This window comes from Octopus sinensis, linkage group LG15 (genome assembly GCF_006345805.1).
Source record: "Octopus sinensis linkage group LG15, ASM634580v1, whole genome shotgun sequence".
Taxonomy (NCBI): domain Eukaryota; kingdom Metazoa; phylum Mollusca; class Cephalopoda; order Octopoda; family Octopodidae; genus Octopus; species Octopus sinensis.
Window position 1 is genome coordinate 42010552 of NC_043011.1, and position 17351 is coordinate 42027902.

General features: G+C 39.8%; 1 protein-coding gene across 2 annotated transcripts in view; it reads right to left on the reverse strand.

Annotated features, from left to right (window-relative positions):
• The window catches only part of LOC115219639 (integrin alpha-4), a 185855-nt gene that overhangs the window by 30379 nt on the left and 138125 nt on the right, over positions 1-17351 (reverse strand). For both annotated transcript variants that reach the window (XM_036509667.1, XM_029789797.2), the window contains exons 16-19: positions 13653-13851; positions 10805-10846; positions 9725-9844; positions 3188-3280 (exon numbers count right to left, since the gene is read on the reverse strand). In XM_036509667.1, coding sequence (XP_036365560.1) covers positions 3188-3280; positions 9725-9844; positions 10805-10846; positions 13653-13851 — 454 coding nt within the window. The remainder of the gene's footprint in view (positions 1-3187; positions 3281-9724; positions 9845-10804; positions 10847-13652; positions 13852-17351) is intronic.

Genomic DNA, 17351 nt, shown 5'->3' on the forward strand with positions numbered 1-17351 from the left:
TGTATTTCTAATCTTTCTGATGTCCAAGGAGGGTTATTGAGATGTATCAGTGATGGATATTGATGTGTATCAGCATTCTACCGATTACTAATAAGATAAATTTTTCACCTTCAATTTGTGACCATAAATCAAATTATGCCAAAAAAAAATATTGATTTACGAGGTCTGATCAATAAGTATCCAGACTATTGCCATAGTAACAAAACTAAAGCTCACAGAGTGAAGCCATTTGGGAAACACTGACCTTAGATTCTGCTCTGCATGCACACTAAGTTTTAACACTCTAGCTCACTTCCACTGTTTACAGCAGTGTTTGGAAGGAACGTGTGTAGCGAGTGATCATCGCAATGACCATGACAGAGAAACTGGTCATGGTGATACCTGCTCAGAGGCCTACGCAAAGTTGCAAAAAGTGAATGTAATTTTTCAGCTTTGACTGTCTTTTCAAAAATTGTTCAGGGTTATGCTTTTTAAATTCCTAAAATTTTGATTCTCCAAAAATATGTTGTATCATCATCATCATCGTTTAACGTCCGCTTTCCATGCTAGCATGGGTTGGACGGTTCAACTGGGGTCTGGCAAGCCCGAAGGCTGCACCAGGCCAGTCAGATCTGGCAGTGTTTCTACAGCTGGATGCCCTTCCTAACGCCAACCACTCCGAGAGTGTAGTGGATGATTTTATGTGCCACCGACACAGGTGCCAGACGAGGCTGGCAGACGGCCACGCTCGGATGGTGTTTTTTATGTGCCACCGACACAGGTGCCAGACGAGGCTGGCAGACGGCCACGCTCGGATGGTGTTTTCGGTGTTTTCTTATGTGCCAGACGAGGCTGGCGAACGGCCACGATCGGATGGTCTTTGTTACGTGCCCACAGCACGGAGGCCAGTCGATGCGGTACTGGCTATGGTCCCGTTCGGATGGTTTTCTTATGGTACCACTGGTACCACAAGGATACAAATTCCATTGATGTTCATCTATTTTTATTTGGTTTGATTTGATTTGATTTGATTTTCACTTGTCTCAACAGGTCTTCACAAGTGTCACAAGCAGGAAGGTATGCACAGGTGGACTGACTACGTCCCAGGTAGGGCCCACGGGTTATGGCTTCACTAGTCTTGCCGGGTCTTCTCACGCACAGCATACTTCCATAGGTCTCGGTCTCTAGTCATTTCCATGGTGAGACCTAACGTTCGAAGGTCGTGCTTCACCACCTCGTCCCAGGCTTCATGGGTCTACCTCTTCCACGGGTTCCCTCAACTGCTAGGGATTAGCACGTTCTCACACACCTATCTTCATCCATTCTCGCCACATGACCATACCAGCGCAATCGTCTCTCTTGCACACCACAACTGATGCTTCTTAGGTACAACATTTCTCTCAAGGAACTAACGCTCTGTCGAGTAAGTACACTGACATTACACATCCATTGGAGCATACTGGCTTCATTCCTCATGAACTTACGCATGTCCTCAGCAGTCACGGCCCATGTTTCACTGCCATGTAGCATGGCAGTTCGTACACATGCATCATACAGTCTGCCTTTTACTCTGAGCGAGAGGCCTTTAGTCACCAGCAGAGGTAAGAGCTCCCTAAACTTTGCCCAAGCTATTCTTATTCTAGCAGTTACACTCTCAGTGCACCCACCCCCACTACTGACTTGGTCACCTAGATAACGGAAGCTATCAACTACTTCTAATTTTTTCCCCTGGAAAGTGACGGAAGTTGTTTTCTGCAGATTTTCGGAGGTCAATGCTCCTGAGCATCTGCCACATACAAAAACTATCTTCCCAGTTCGCCTACCTTTGACATTGCTGCACCTCTTATGTGTCCATGTGTTGTATATATCATTATAAAACATTAATCCTGGGAAAATGTCGAAAAATCAAAACTGAAAAAAGTATATCTTATATTCCAACAAATACGGTATGTTGGAACATGATTGTGAGATGTAAAGCATTGAATATGAAAGATCTGGGGAGGAATGGAAAAAACCTGGAGGTATTTGTTGGATGTGTAATGTTAACCTTTGTGAAAGGTGGAGCAGAAGCAAGGTGAGTGACTGATTGATAGGAAATAACACTCTACTGGTATGGACATGTGATTGTATGAGGAGTGTATCAGTGTATGACATCCACGAAGAAGGATAACCTGTGAAAAAGTGGTGGGTAGGTAGATGTTGGGTTCTCAGAAAAGGAAGGAAGATTGAAACAAATATTGATGTGTTGTGTGGCAGTTCTGACCAACACAGGCCAACAGGATTAAAATGCGTATCAGGCATCATAAGATTAAGATGTTGGATTGCCAGAATCATCAAAGCATCAGATAAACTGTTTGTAGTATCAAGCAATGATCCTTTATGTTCTGATTTCAAGTTCCAAGACAAAGTAGCACTCAGTTACTGGATTAATGTAATATTCTTATAAAGCATCCTAGATGTGAATTGAATTACAATAAAATAACAACAACAATACTGTTATTTATTTTACCATCCCTTGTTCTAGTTCTCTACTATTATCATCCAACTTCTAACTGAAGAATATAGAAGCAGAAACCTAGGAGGTTCCAAAATAGGTTTTCAATTGTAGTGGTTCTTACTCTTTTAGCTGCTTTAGTCAATGGGTTGTATCACCGATGACATTCACCACAATACTTGTACAAAGGAACTTGCTGAAAAGTTCCTGGCTTTAAGGGTATCACGAAAGTCCTGGTTGGAGGCCCAGCCTTCTGAGTTCTTTTACAGGGCTTAGGAAAAGTGAAGGACCACTGCAATAAGCCTGTGAATCTGAGATGTTGAATAAAATTATAATTAACTGATCCTCCTGTGGTTTCTTTTACCTCAAGCCAGGATCTTTCCAGCACCTTAATTGCATTTGTTCAGTGCTCTACTCAGTGACATAACTTGTGTGTATGTGTTCTGCCTGGAGCAGCCCTTGAGTTTGCTGCACCTCACAGGACCTCTTACCTATACAGGCTTATACAACAGAGGTGCTTCTCCCATGAAGGCATTGCCCAGGATGGACCTTCCTGACCCTGCTACATTCTCAGCTCTTCTGATTCTGCCATACAACAGCTTTTTCTTCCTTTTTGTTTTTGCATCTTGTGAGAGAGACAACAACAAATTTTGAATTGAGGCAAAACTGGGAGAGATATAGATTTAGGGAATGTGAGAATATTATAAAGTTTACCTGAACAGACATTTCCTTATTTTGTATTCCTGCTATGAACTGCTCATTTTTGTGTTCTGATATCATTATGTCAGAGAGTACTGGAGTTAAGTCCTGAGGATAAAACAAAGAATATAAAGAAATTTTAAACAAAATTATGAAAACAAGAAGCAAATAATATGCATGCATTCAATTACACACATATATACACACACATAAGTATTGGAACACCTGATTCTAGAAAACAGTATCTCAAATGTTATGGATATATCTATTTCACACATCATCATCATCATCATTTAGTGTCCATCTTCCATGCTGGCATGGGTTAGATGAGTTGGCAGGAGCTGGTAAGCCAGAGAATTGTGCCAACCTCCAGTCTACTTTGGCACAATTCTTACAGCAGGATGCTGCTTTTTCTAATGCCAACCACTTTACAGAGTGGACTGGGTGTTTTTCACATGGCATCATATTTGGAAGAAAGGAGCATAGTCAAATCAATTGACCTTAGTGTACTTACTGGTACTTTTTTCCCCCCACATTCAAAGGATGAAAGGCAAAATCCTAGAATTTGAATTTGGAACATAAAGGGCTGTAACTAAATACCACAAGGCATTTAATTCATAACTCTACAGTTTCTGTCACAGCAAGCCTTTCTTTCTTGTCATTTTACTTTCACTAAGGTTCACATTTAGTCATGTCCATGTTGTTACTGCTAATGTGCCTTCAACAAACTGAATGAAATATTTCCATGTTATGCTCCTTTCCTGTCCCCTTTTCCCTCACACCTTCTGTCCTATTCACCCTTATAATGTAGGATGTTCCCAGACAGTCTACACACAATTGACCCTGACACTTGCTCACTCCACCTCCTCCCTTTCTCTATGATCCATGTCACTAATCCTTTCCCTTATCTTTGTCCCCCCCCCCGTCTTACTCCCCTACCCCATGAGTGACTACTGCCCTGTTACTCTCTCTACTACCATCCTATAACAACTATTAGTCTGTTCCTCTCATCTAACTAACATCTGACCACTTAGAATCATCACCTGCCCCTCTTCTATCTTCTCTCAGTTATTGGAAAGCTTTATGCCTTAACCTTGCAAGTTACAAGGTGATCTTATCTGGTGCCACAAAGTAATCGTGCAGAGTGTTTGGCAGTAAGGAGGGCACCCAACCATAGAAACTATGTCAAAGTATACAGTGGAGCATGACAGTCTTCTGACAAATCAGACCCTGTCAAATAGTCCGACCCATTCCAGCATGGAAGCCAGATGTTAAATGATGTGATAAAATTTTGTAACGTGGAATATAGATGAAAGAGGAACTCCTTTCCTCTGTAGATTTTTGGTACAATTAAATAATTTCAGAGATATAAGAATATGTTGAGCCCAGTACATGGCTAAATGGTTAAGAAGTTCAGTTCGCAACAGTGTTTGAAGTTCAACCCCACTGTGTGGCACCAGGGGCAAAAGTTTTCAACAATAGGCTTGGGGTCCTTGGGTTGTCCAAAGCCTTGTGTGTCAAATTTAAAGGACAGGAACTGTGGAAGGCTGTAGGAGGAGCCAGTTCTATCCTAGGATAATAGACTTCAGTGATCACCCATTGTGGGTCCACAGGTGCCTTTAGCAGTGTGTATTCCTTAGAAATGCCTGTCATTTCTCTTCCTGTCACTATCAAAAAATGCTTCAGAATTGAGGACATTAATATGAAGACATCTGATATTCTATCGTTTGTGCCACTGCAAACCAGTTTTTCTTTATACTATTTTTAATAAGCTTCACACCATATTCCTATCAACAGAATGTTGAGTAAAACAGTCCCCAACTGATGTGTATTGAATTGAATGTGAAATGGACAAGTCAACACCAACCATTATGCCCTTGCATTGTCAGGGCTCTGTGGTTAAGAAGCTCACTTTGCAATCATGTAGCTGACGTTTCAATCCCACTGCATGGTATCATGGGCAAGTGTCTTTTACCATAGACTTGAATCGAATCAAGTCTTGTCAGAAATTTTGAGGAAATCTGTGTGTGTGTAAGGGGATGAGCAAAATCAATAAATAAAATAAAAATACTTTGTGATATTTAGTTATGTCCCTTTATACCCCAGATGACATAGCTTTTCCATCTTACATAGGTTGAAAAGAAATAAGTACCAGGCAAGGTACTATAGTGGTGATATAATCACTAAAACCTTTGAAGGTGGTTCTCTCCAGTATGGCCATAGTATAACAAATGAGACCAGTTATAAATAGAATAATCTAAAATGAGAACCAGAGTCAAGATCCAAAAGCAAGATGGTTCTGTATGATTGGTGAATTTCAATTGATACTAAGCACTCACAAATTCTTCTGGTTCTGCTTAGGTTTATTGAAGCAACATGGAATAATGTCTACAGAAACGCAACAAAAGATTGCAGTCCAAGGTTGAGGGGATTGGGAACTCTGTTCTGAGACAGAATACTGGAATGGCTTTGTGTTACCAATTTAGACTCATAGATCTTGGACTAAACACTGTAAAAATATTGGGCAAGTGTCTTCTTTAGCTGGAGAGTAAATTTGGTTGGCAGAAATTTATGAAAGTCTGTCATGTGTGTGGGTATATATGTACATATATATATATATTTATATATGTTTTAAAAAGATAATAGAAACTACACGTGGAAAAAATATGGGGGAAGTAAGAAGAAAAAAAGTGAAAATGCACATTGGATATCAAAAAAAAAAACAGGCTTTTTTTATGAAAAGTAACAATAAATATATACAATTAGATGAACTGAGGTAGAATTAAGAGGAATAAAAGTCATCATTATGAATTGTTAAAGGGATTCAAAGTAATACTGGTTATATATATATATATATATATTTTATAAAACAAATGATAGAGACACCAGATAGCCATAGAAAGTGAATGTGCTTTATTGGTGTACTATTAGGAACATACCTAACACTTAAATATTCGTTTCTACTCTAGGCACTAGACACAAAATTTTGGGTAAGTGGACTAGTTAATTAAATCGACCCAGTACGCAACTGGTACTTAAATTATGAACCCCGAAAGGATGACAGGCAAAGTCAACCTCGGCGGAATTTGAACCAACACTTAAATATTAACCTATATATATGTTTGTGTGTGTGAATACAATTGTTTGTTTGTATTCCACCTGCCTTCGTCTTTTGTTTATTTCCGTAAACCTGCCTTCGTCTTTTGTCTATTTTCATAAAGCTTCCCGTTATATATATATGTATGTATGTATATATGTGTGCGTAAAGGTGCCTGGCTTAGTGGTTAGGGCATTCAGCTCAGGATCATGAGGTCTTGAGTTCAATTCCCAGCGATGTATTTATTTTCGCACTTCTCCAGTCCATTCAGCTGGCTAAAATGAGTAGTACCTGTATTTCAAAGAGACAGCCTCGTCACACTCTGTGTTACACTAAATCTCCCTGAGAACTGCATTAAGGGTACACGTGTTTGTGGAATACTCAACCATTTGTATGTTAATTACATGAGCAGGCTGTTCCATTGATTGTTTCAGCTGGGACCCTTGTTGTCATAACCGACGGAGTGTCCTTTCATATATACACACACTAATATACTTACATGCCTCTTAACCTTTATACCTTTACATGTACACACATATATTTGCATCCATCCATACAGACATACATACATGCATACACACACATATATACAAATATGAAAATCAAAATCAAAATCGAAATTGATCAACATCAATGGAAATTGCAGCTGTGATACCAGTGCCGGTGGTACGTAAGAGAACCATCCAAACGTGGCCGTTGCCAGCGCCGCCCTGACTGGCCTCGTGCCGGTGGCACGTAAAAAGCACCATCCGATTGTGGCCGTTTGCCAACCATGTCTGGCACCTGTGCCGGTGGCACATAAAAAGCACCCACTACACTCACGGAGTGGTTGGTGTTAGGAAGGGCATCCAGCCATAGAAACATTGCCAGATCAGACTGGGCCTGGTGCACCCTTTTGGCTTCCCAGACCTCAGTTGAATCGTCCAACCCATGCTAGCATGGAAAGCGGATGCTAAACGATGATGATGATGATGATGATATACATACATATATACATACATACACATATACATACATACATATCCATATATACATGTACATTCATACACACATACAAACACACAAACACACATATATATATACACATATGCAGGGAGCTGTCCAGATTCCAACTGGTTTCCATTAACAGCCAAGTGTGTTTAGTCAGAAAGAGGGGGACATTCAGGAGTAAAAACAATAGCTACAACAGATACACCAACACACACACAAGCAAACATTGGAAAATGGATGTAAAACAGAAGAAATAAACAAAAAAGACTTTACTTTGTAGAAATGGAGATGGTTTGTATCCCATCACTGATATTTTGTTGTATGTATTAATTCAAAAGTTACTTAACACACACACACACACACACACACTCTCTCTCTCTACCAACAACGACTGAACTGTGAAATCAGGAATGGAACCTGTTATTCAGTTTTTGGTAACTGTTGCAAGTTATGTGATAAAACCACATGGTTCTGGGTTCAGTGCCATTGCTTGGCACCATGGGCATGTGTCTGCTTCTATAACCCTGGACCAGCCAAAGCCTTGTGAATGGATTTGGCAGACTGAAACTGAAAGGAGCCCATTGTGTGTGTCTTTGTCCCCTACCACAGCTTCACAACCATTGTTGGTTTGTTTACATCCGTAACTGAGCAGTTTTGCAAAAGAGACAATTAGAATAAGTATTGGTTTAAAAAGAATAAGTAAATGGGATCAATTTGTTCATTTAAATTCTTTAAGGCAGTGCCTTAACATGGCCACAGTCTAATGACAAACAAAATGGACAAAAAAAAGATGGACAGGGTACAATGGCCCCAGAAATATTTATTTCTTTATTGCCCACAAGGGGCTAAACATAGAAGGACAGACAAAGGATTAAGTTGATTACATCGACCCCAATGCGTAACTGGTACTTATTTAACTGACCCCGAAAGGATGAAAGGCAAAGTCAACCTCAATGGAATTTGAACTTAGAATGTAATGGCAGATGAAATACCGTTAAGCATTTTGCCTGGCGTGCTAACGATTCTGCCAGCTTGCTGTCCCAGAAATATTGGTAAGAGTTGAGCTACCATGACCAATAGACTTTCCTGCCATGACAATCCCATCTTTTTTGTACATTATCCAATGTGTTTTTTTTTTTTAAATGAACGGTAGGATATGATTTGAAGGAGATATGACTATTTTTTCTAGCATGTGGTTTTCAAGCAAACATGTAGCTGCTTTATTGTTAGCTCATAAACTTATGACTTAAAGTCCAACATCTTAACTCTGCTGTCATTCTGCTTCAAAATATAAAAGAACTCAGTAATGGAGAAGAAAACTAATTAACAAATCAAATTAGAAAAACAAATGGGGCAGAGATTGTGAATTTGATACAGAGGTTCAGAAATCATTATTTTAATGTCCATTTTTTCCATGCTTGCATGGGTCAGATAAAATTCATAGAGGTGTATTTCTTATAGCCAGACACCCTTCTTATCACCAAACTTCACTTGTTTCCAAGGTAATATTTGCCCATGACTGAACATGTTTTCATGGATGGTTAGAAACAAACAAATGGCTTCACTTGTATAACAGCAACACTTGTTTACAACTATCACCCAATGTTAAGATAAGGTGGCACTACCACACACACATAGCTGACCGACTTCTTTTAGTTTCCATCAACCAAATCCACTCACAAAGCTTTGGTTGGTCTAGGGACCGTGTGGTCAAGGAACCAATGAGACAACCACAGACAACATGATTGAGAAACAAATTTATTAACCTCACAGCCTTGTTTGCACCTAGGAAGAATAAATCCCCTGATATTTGGCTCAGACTAAATCCAAATTGTTTTGTGATTTAGTGCTCCCAAATCCTTTAAGAATATTCCAATGTAGAGATTTTGGTTTATACTCCTGGAATTGCAAGAGTTCTAAAAATGTTTCTGATGAGGACAGCTGCATAAGGAAGTGCTGAGCTCTAATCATGGAGGGAACCTGTGGAAGTAGTAGACCCAGGAAGATGTGGCACAAAGTGGCGAGAAAGGATCTTCGGATGATGGGCCTCACTGACAAGGGACCAGGAGTTGCATTGATTTGCTGTACATGATAAGATGCATCAAGCCAAGTAAAATCGCTGTCCTCCATACATATAAGCTTGTCCTTTACGGGTGCCAGTGCCATATAAGATACACATGTGCCAGTGATGCATAAACACCAAGTGTGCCAGAGGCACATAAAAAGCAACTACCACACTCTCAAAAGTGGTTTGCATTAGGAAGGGCATTCAGCCATAGTAATCATAACACAACAGATAATCAGAGCCTGGACAGCTCCTGTCAAACCATCCAACCCATGCCAGCATGGAAAACAGACATTAAATGATGATGATGATTTCAGGAATGCCTGCTTTTAATGCAATATTAAAGTATGGTAATAACAATTGAAAAAGCAAGAAAAATAACAAAGGTGTCAATACTTACAGAATCTGTAAAATGAGTGAAAAGTTTTAGCATTATTTCTACATTAAATGATAAAGATGCTGAAAAATTAAGTACTTCACAGTTGAATCGAAATTCTTTCTGATTTCTCTCCAGCTTCGACTGAAAATATTAAAAAAGAAATTTTTTTCATAACTACTAAATCAGTAAATGATCATGTACCCTAATCTACTGGGTTTTATGTAGGGCCTCACTTAAAGACTATCACCATAGACTATATCCAAGGCAAGTCTCAACCCTGTACTGCCTATCCTATTTTATGCAACAGTAAGTTTTTGAATACCAAAAGTTAAGCGAGGACCCCAGAGTTGTCAGCATCGTTCTAACATCCACTTTTCCATGCATGCATGAGTGAGATGGAATATGTCAAGGAAGATTTTCTACAGCCAGATGCAAGCATTGAAATCCAGTCCCCATTTTGTCCTAGGCTACAGTTTTACTTCCCGTGGTTGGGTACTGATCACATTAATTTCACTATGTAGGAGAAGGACAACGTTACAATGTTTCTGTTATAGCAGTGAACATTCTCAGTGGTTATTTAACCCCCCAGCATTCAGATTACTCTGTGAAATGTAATACTTGTTTATTCACAATGTTTTGAGTTAATCCTGGATTATCTCATAGCTTCAAGATTTTGATGATGTGATTGTTTAATTTTTTTGAATGACATTGCAGGGTAAGAGTGAGATGCCAGATGTGGCTAGTTTGAACATAAAACAGGTAGAATATTTGGACTGGATTTGACCAGTTTAAATGCTAAGGGGTTAATTCTTGTATCAGTACTCTTTTTAACCATTCCATGACTGCATATCTAAAATAATGGCTTTCCCTCTCTCCCATCTCTGCTGCATTTTGTGATAATACCTTATAATAATTAGTAAAAATGGTTTTAATTATTAAGATTGTAAACATGTTAATTTCATGGTTTGGCCAAAGACAGGTTACTCTTTCACCATTGTAAGATTATTTACCATTAAACAACTGGAAAGTTTTATATTTTTTTTCTACTTTTTTTTTCTTTTTTGTTTGAATGTAGGTTTGAAGAGGTACAGAAAAACTTACCTCATTACAACTTAGTAGTGGATCTTTTTCTTTTTGAGTGAGCTGAAGAAGAATAACACAAATGTTATCAATACAGTTTCATATTGCCACTAGATTTGATGTGTTGTGGCAATAAGTGTCGAAGTCGACATGGGCAAAAGAAAGATGACATGGGCAAAATAAAGACGACGTGGGCAAAAGAAAGATGACATGGGACGTGGGCAAAAGAAAGATGACATGGGCAAAAGAAAGATGACATGGGCAAAAGAAAGATGACATGGGCAAAAGAAAGATGATATGGGTAAAAGAAAGAAGACATGGGTAAAAGTAGTGAGGTTGGATTTTGTGGTGTTGGATCTCATAAAGGTGATCAAGAAGAATGATGATACACCAGTCTGCAAACTTGACAAACCAATACCTCCAATGAAAAACAAATAATGAAACATAAATGATGATGATTTTTGTGGTAAGAAGCGTGCTTCCAAACCATACAGTTCCAGGTTCAGCCCCACAGTGTAGCACCTTGGTCAAGTGTCTTCTATAATATACATAGGCCGATCAAAGCCTTGTGAGTGGATTTAGTAGACAGAGACTGAAAGAAGCACATTGTGTGTGTGTGTGTGTGTGTATATATATATATATATATATATATATATACACGTGTGTGTCTGTCTGTGTTTGTCCTCCCGCCATTGATTACCAACCCATGCTGGTGTTAATATCCCCTGTAACTTAACAGCTCGGCAAAAGAGACTGATAGAATAAGTTTTAGGCTTGCAAAGAATAAGTCCTGGGGTTAATTTGTTCAACTAAAGGCGGTGCTCCAGCATGGCCGCAAACAATTGCCTAAAACAAGTAAAAGACTAAAAGAATATGTGTATGTGTGTGTGCATTATCAGCTTTTTACATCTGCTTTTAATGCTGACAGGGGTTGGATGGGTCATCACAGATTCATTTCTTTTTTAGAGTTACTGTCCTCCTAGACTGTTTGGAAGACTATGTGTTGCTCAAAATAATTAATTTTTCAGGCATGGTTTCTATGACTGATTGCCTTTCCAAACACCAACCCCTTTACAATGTCTACAGAGGACATTTTATCATGACACTAAAACTATTTAAGCCATCATATCTTCAAACAGACTTAATGCTTTTGATACCAATTTATCTGAAACTGCCTCTGGCTCTGTAGTACAAATGTCTCGTTTTCATAAGTTCTGAATTAAAATTTTCCACCAAACCTGGGTCACAATTTATGTTCCTAAGACTTGCTTAATGATAACTAAGTTATTTTACTAAATTCTTTGTTATATTTAAAATTAATTGAAAGAAAAACAGAGCATCTCAACAGAAATATGATAACAAAAGGGTTAAAGTCACCATGATATTTTTAACCGTTTTGATACCAATTTGTCTGAAACTGCCTCTGGCTCTGTAGTACAAATGTTTTGTTTTCATAAGTTCTGAATTAAAATTTTCCACTAAACCTTAGTCACAATTTATGTTCCTAAAACTTGCTTAATGATAACTACGTTATTTTACTAAATTCTTTGTTATATTTAAAATTAATTGAAAGAAACACAGAGCATCTCAATAGAAATATGGTAACGGAAGGATTAAAGGTCTTCTCAACCTTATGCTGTCTCTGTTTGCTAGCCACTTTACAATATGTGCTGGGTATATTTTATTGTGGCCTTAACTCTATTATGGTTGTTTTGTACTCTTCAAGACTACTGAGTTGTTTCTACAGGGTGTCTGTTCATTCAAGGTAACATGATTGAATGAACAAGGACTACAAGACATTTATACTTTGTCTTAGATATATAAGACAAGGTATAAATGGAATGAGAGTGTAAAGGGAGAAACAGCATTGGTAGGATTTATAGGAGACGACAGGTGATACTGAGGTTAGAGATAGTGATAGGAATTGTGAAAAGCACTGGTGTGAGTGCTGGTACCATGTGAAAAACACCCAGTACACTCTGTAGAATGGTAGGCATTAGGAAGGGCATCAAGCTGTAGAAACTATTCCAAAGCAATCGAGCATGGTGTGCCCCACTGGCCTTGCCAGTTCCTATCAAGCCATCCAACCCATACCAGCATGGAAAACAGGCATTAAATATTGAGGTATGTTGTTTGTATGTAAATTATTTCTTGTTGCAGTCATTAGGCTGTGGCCATGCTGGGGTAACACCTTGAAGAATTTTTAGTCAAATGAATCAACCCTAGTACTTATTTTTTTTTTACACATGCACACACATACACAGTGGGGTTCTTTCAGTTTTCGTCTACCAAATCCACTCACAAAGCTTTGATTGGCCCAAGGCTATAGTAGTAGAAGATACTTGCTCAAGCTTCCATGCAGTAGCACTGAACCTAGAACTGTGTGGTTGGGAAGCAAGCTCTCTGAAGAAATGCACAGGGCTTACATTGAAAAAGAAATGTATAATAATATGAGTTCATTTCTCATCATCATTTAATATCCATTTTCCATGCTGGCATGGGTTGAAACAACCATATTGATATTCATGGAATGTGTTCTCCATGTTATGTGGAAACAACCATAATCAAAGACACACACACACTGGCCTGCTACACAGTTTGTTAACCAAATTTTGTTCACAAGCTTGAGGCTATTGGAGAAGGCAATTGCCCAAAGTACTGTGCATCGGGATTGAACCCAGAACTATGTAATTGTGAAGTAAACTTCCTACCACACAGCCATGCTTTCACCAATGTGTATGTGTGTGTGTATGTGTCTGTTAGTGTATGCTTGTGTAAATGCAAAATATCCGTGTGTGGATGCATATGCAAATGCATGCACACACGACATGCAATGGTTGTACTTTCATCAATGAATCCATTTTCTTACCTTCAAAGTAGCATTTACAACAATTCTTACAGATTTCCTTTTGATCTCCTGATAGATGGTTTTCACACTCCCAGAAAACCAGACTTTTGTGATGTCACTTGGTCCTTTATTATAGAAAACATATTTATGTGCAACACTTCGTATTCCTGAATTTTTATTTCTTTTATCACTGACTACAATGAATGCGGGTTCCGATGACCTGTAGAAAGACACAAACTAAAATTACTTTCTTGTTCTTGTTTAGTTTTATTTCACTTTCTTCAGGTTTACCATCAGATTTGGGTTTGTTACCCACAGCATACCATGCACTCTCTTATGCATACATGCATTCTCACATACACACATGCATACACTCTCACAGACACATGCACTCTCACACATCATCATCATCATCATCATCGTTTAGCGTCCGTTTTCCATGCTAGCATGGATTGGACGGTTCAACTGGGGTCTGTGTCAGATCTGGCAGTGTTTCTACGGATGGATGCCCTTCCTAACGCCAACCACTCTGTGAGTGTAGTGGGTGCTTTTTACGTGCCACCCGCACAGGTGCCAGACAGAGCTGGCAAACGGCCATGAACGATGGTGCTTTTATGTGCCACCGGCACGGGGGCCCGGCGAGGCTGGCAACGGACACGAACGGATGGTGCTTTTTACATGCCACCGGCACGAGGCCAGTCGGGGCGGCGCTGGCAACGGTCACGAACGGCTGGTTCTCTTACATGCCACCGGCACTGGTAACACATCTGCAATTTCCATGTGCATGCATTCTCATGCACACAGTCTCGCACATGCACACTCACACACACTCTCTCAAGCATTCACTCACTCTCACACATACCCTTCCCTTGTTAGCCTCATTCACTGGATAGAGGCCATGCAAGAGTTTTGATCAATTATATCAACCATGATACTAATTTCACTTTGGCACTTATTTTGTCATTCCCTATTTTCTAATAAGGGCTTAAGATTTGGGAGAGCAGAACATTTGGTTACATCTTCTCCAGTAATTGGCTGATGGTTTTTTTTTATCAATCCCAGAATGGTGAAAGGTGTAGCTGACCTCAACAGGATATGAAGTCAGTGCATAAAGTAGAACTAAAATTTGTAAGGCACTTTGTCTGCTGCTCTAATGATTCTGTCAACCATTTCTTCATTTGCATTTTATCACAATAGCATAAATAAAAAGAATATTTTACAAAAACAATTCAATCCTTTTGGTACCAACCTACCATGGTTCTCTGATGTCTCAGTTACCTTTTGGCAAAAAAGGAGAGGGTCAATATACTGCTTTTTACCTGTACATGCAAAAATACACATACACACACACACACAGAGGCTTCTACACAGTTTCCCCTCTACCAGAACCACCTTACGAAGTATTGGTCAGTCTAAGACACCTGTTAGAGGTCACCTGCTCAAGGTGCTGCATGGTGAAATCAAACCTAGGCCCACATGATCGCAAACCAAACTATCTGACCACATGGCTATACTTCAGTGGACTTTCTGGTCAATTTGGATGTCCAAGTGTTTCAGTTGTTTGACCAATGGAACCTCCAACTTATAATTCCACTGCATTAGGGTCTATGTCTCACTACCATGTAGAATTGTTGTTCATATGCATGCATCATGCAATCTTTCTTTCACTCAGAGAGAGAGAGAGGCCTTTGGTCACTAACAGAGGTAAAAACTCTCTGAATTTGCTCCATCCTATCCTTATGCTAGCTATTACACTCTACATACATCCTCCCCCACTACTAATTTGGTTCCCTGGGTAGCAGAAATTTTCTAGCTATTACACTCTCTGTACATCCTTGCCCACTACTAATTTAGTTCCCGAGGTAACAATACATTCTTCCCAACAGTATATATATATATTGAAAATGTACAACTAATACACTTCTATTTGAAATTATTATGCAGTTGAACTAAAGAAGGAAAATAATATGGTCGTGTGCTAGAGAGACAACTACAATGGTATGGTCATGTTATGCATATGACAAGGACAGCAAAGTAAAGAAGTGCCAATCTCTAACTGTGGAGGTAACCTGTGGTAGAGGTAGACCCAGGAAGACAGGATGAAGTGGTGAAGCATGATCTTCGAGCTTTGAGCCTCACAGAGGCAATGACTGGTGACCGAGGCTTTTGGTGATATACTGTGCTTGAGAAGACCCATCAAGCCAAGTGAAATCATAGTCATGGCTGATGCTGGTGTCATGTAACTGGCACATAAAGAGCACCTTTTGAGTGTTGGACCTCACAGAGGCAATGACTGAGACCTTTGGCATTATGTCTTGCTTGAGAAGAAAACCTATGAAGCTGAGCAAAATAGCAGTCATGGCAGATACTGGTGTCATGCAAATGGCACCTGTGCTGGTGGCATGTAAAAGAACCCATTACACTCTTAGAGTGGTTGGCATTAGGAAGGGCATCCAGCTGTAGAAAACCATACCAAATCAGACTGGAGTCCAGTGCAGCCTTCCAGCTTATCAGCCCTGGTCAAACTGTCTAACTCATGCCAGCATGGACAACGGACATTAAATGATGATGATGATAAATAATTGCCCTGATGCAGTACCAGACTCATGGCTTCTGATCTTAACTGATTGGAAGTCTTATCATGTACATTGTTTTGTCTTGGTATAAAAGGTGGACTACAGCAAATATTCTGCTCAATACCACAGATTTGCTTGTCAGTTGTTTGACCTTAATTAGTTGAGCATGTTCCTTAGTGGCTGATGATATGTGCATCTCTGATGATGAGCAGAAACAGTAGGGGAGCATCATAGACATGTGTTGAAAGGAATTCTTTGGGGTTTGGATAAATCACCTCCAGAAACATGGGTGTTTCATTCAACATCCTTAAACAACCCTTATTCAGAGACCTTTTGAACAGGATGGGATTCTCAACCTGAAGAAAATTCTACCTTTAGTTACCAGCAGAGGCTCTTACCTCTGCTGGCAACTAAGAGCCACTCGCTCAGATTGAAAGGTAGACAGTATGATGCATGTATGAGAACAACCATGCTACACGGCAGTGAAACATGGGCCATGACTGCCATATGCGTAGGCTTGAAAGAAATGAAGCTAGTATGATTCACTGGATGTGTAATGTCAGTGTGTATACATGACAGAGTGTAAGCACCCTGAGAGAAAAAGTTGGGCATAAGAAACATCAAATGTGGTATGCAAGAATGACGACTGCGCTGGTATGGTCATGTGTTATATATAGATGAGGACAGCTGTGTGCGGAAGTGCCACTCCCTAACTGTGGAAGGAACCAGTGGCATGTAAAAAGCGCCATCCAAACGTTGTCGATGCCAGGTCTGCCTGACTGGCTCCCATGCCGGTGGCACATAAAAAGCACCATCCAAATGTGACCGATGCCAGTACCCACTGACTGGCTCCCATGTCGGTGGCACATAAAAAGTACTATCCGAACATGATCGACGCCAGGACCACCTGACTAGCCCCTATGCCAATGGCATGTAAAAAGCACCATCCAGATGTGGCTGATGCCAGTATTCTCTGACTGGCCCCCATGCCAATGGCACATAAAAGCACTATCTGAACATGATCCATGCCACGCCCACCTGACTGGCTCCTGTGCCAGTGGCACATAAAAAGCACCCACTACACTCTTGGAGTGGTTGGCGTTAGGAAGGGCATCCAACTGTAGAAACATTGCCAGATCAGATT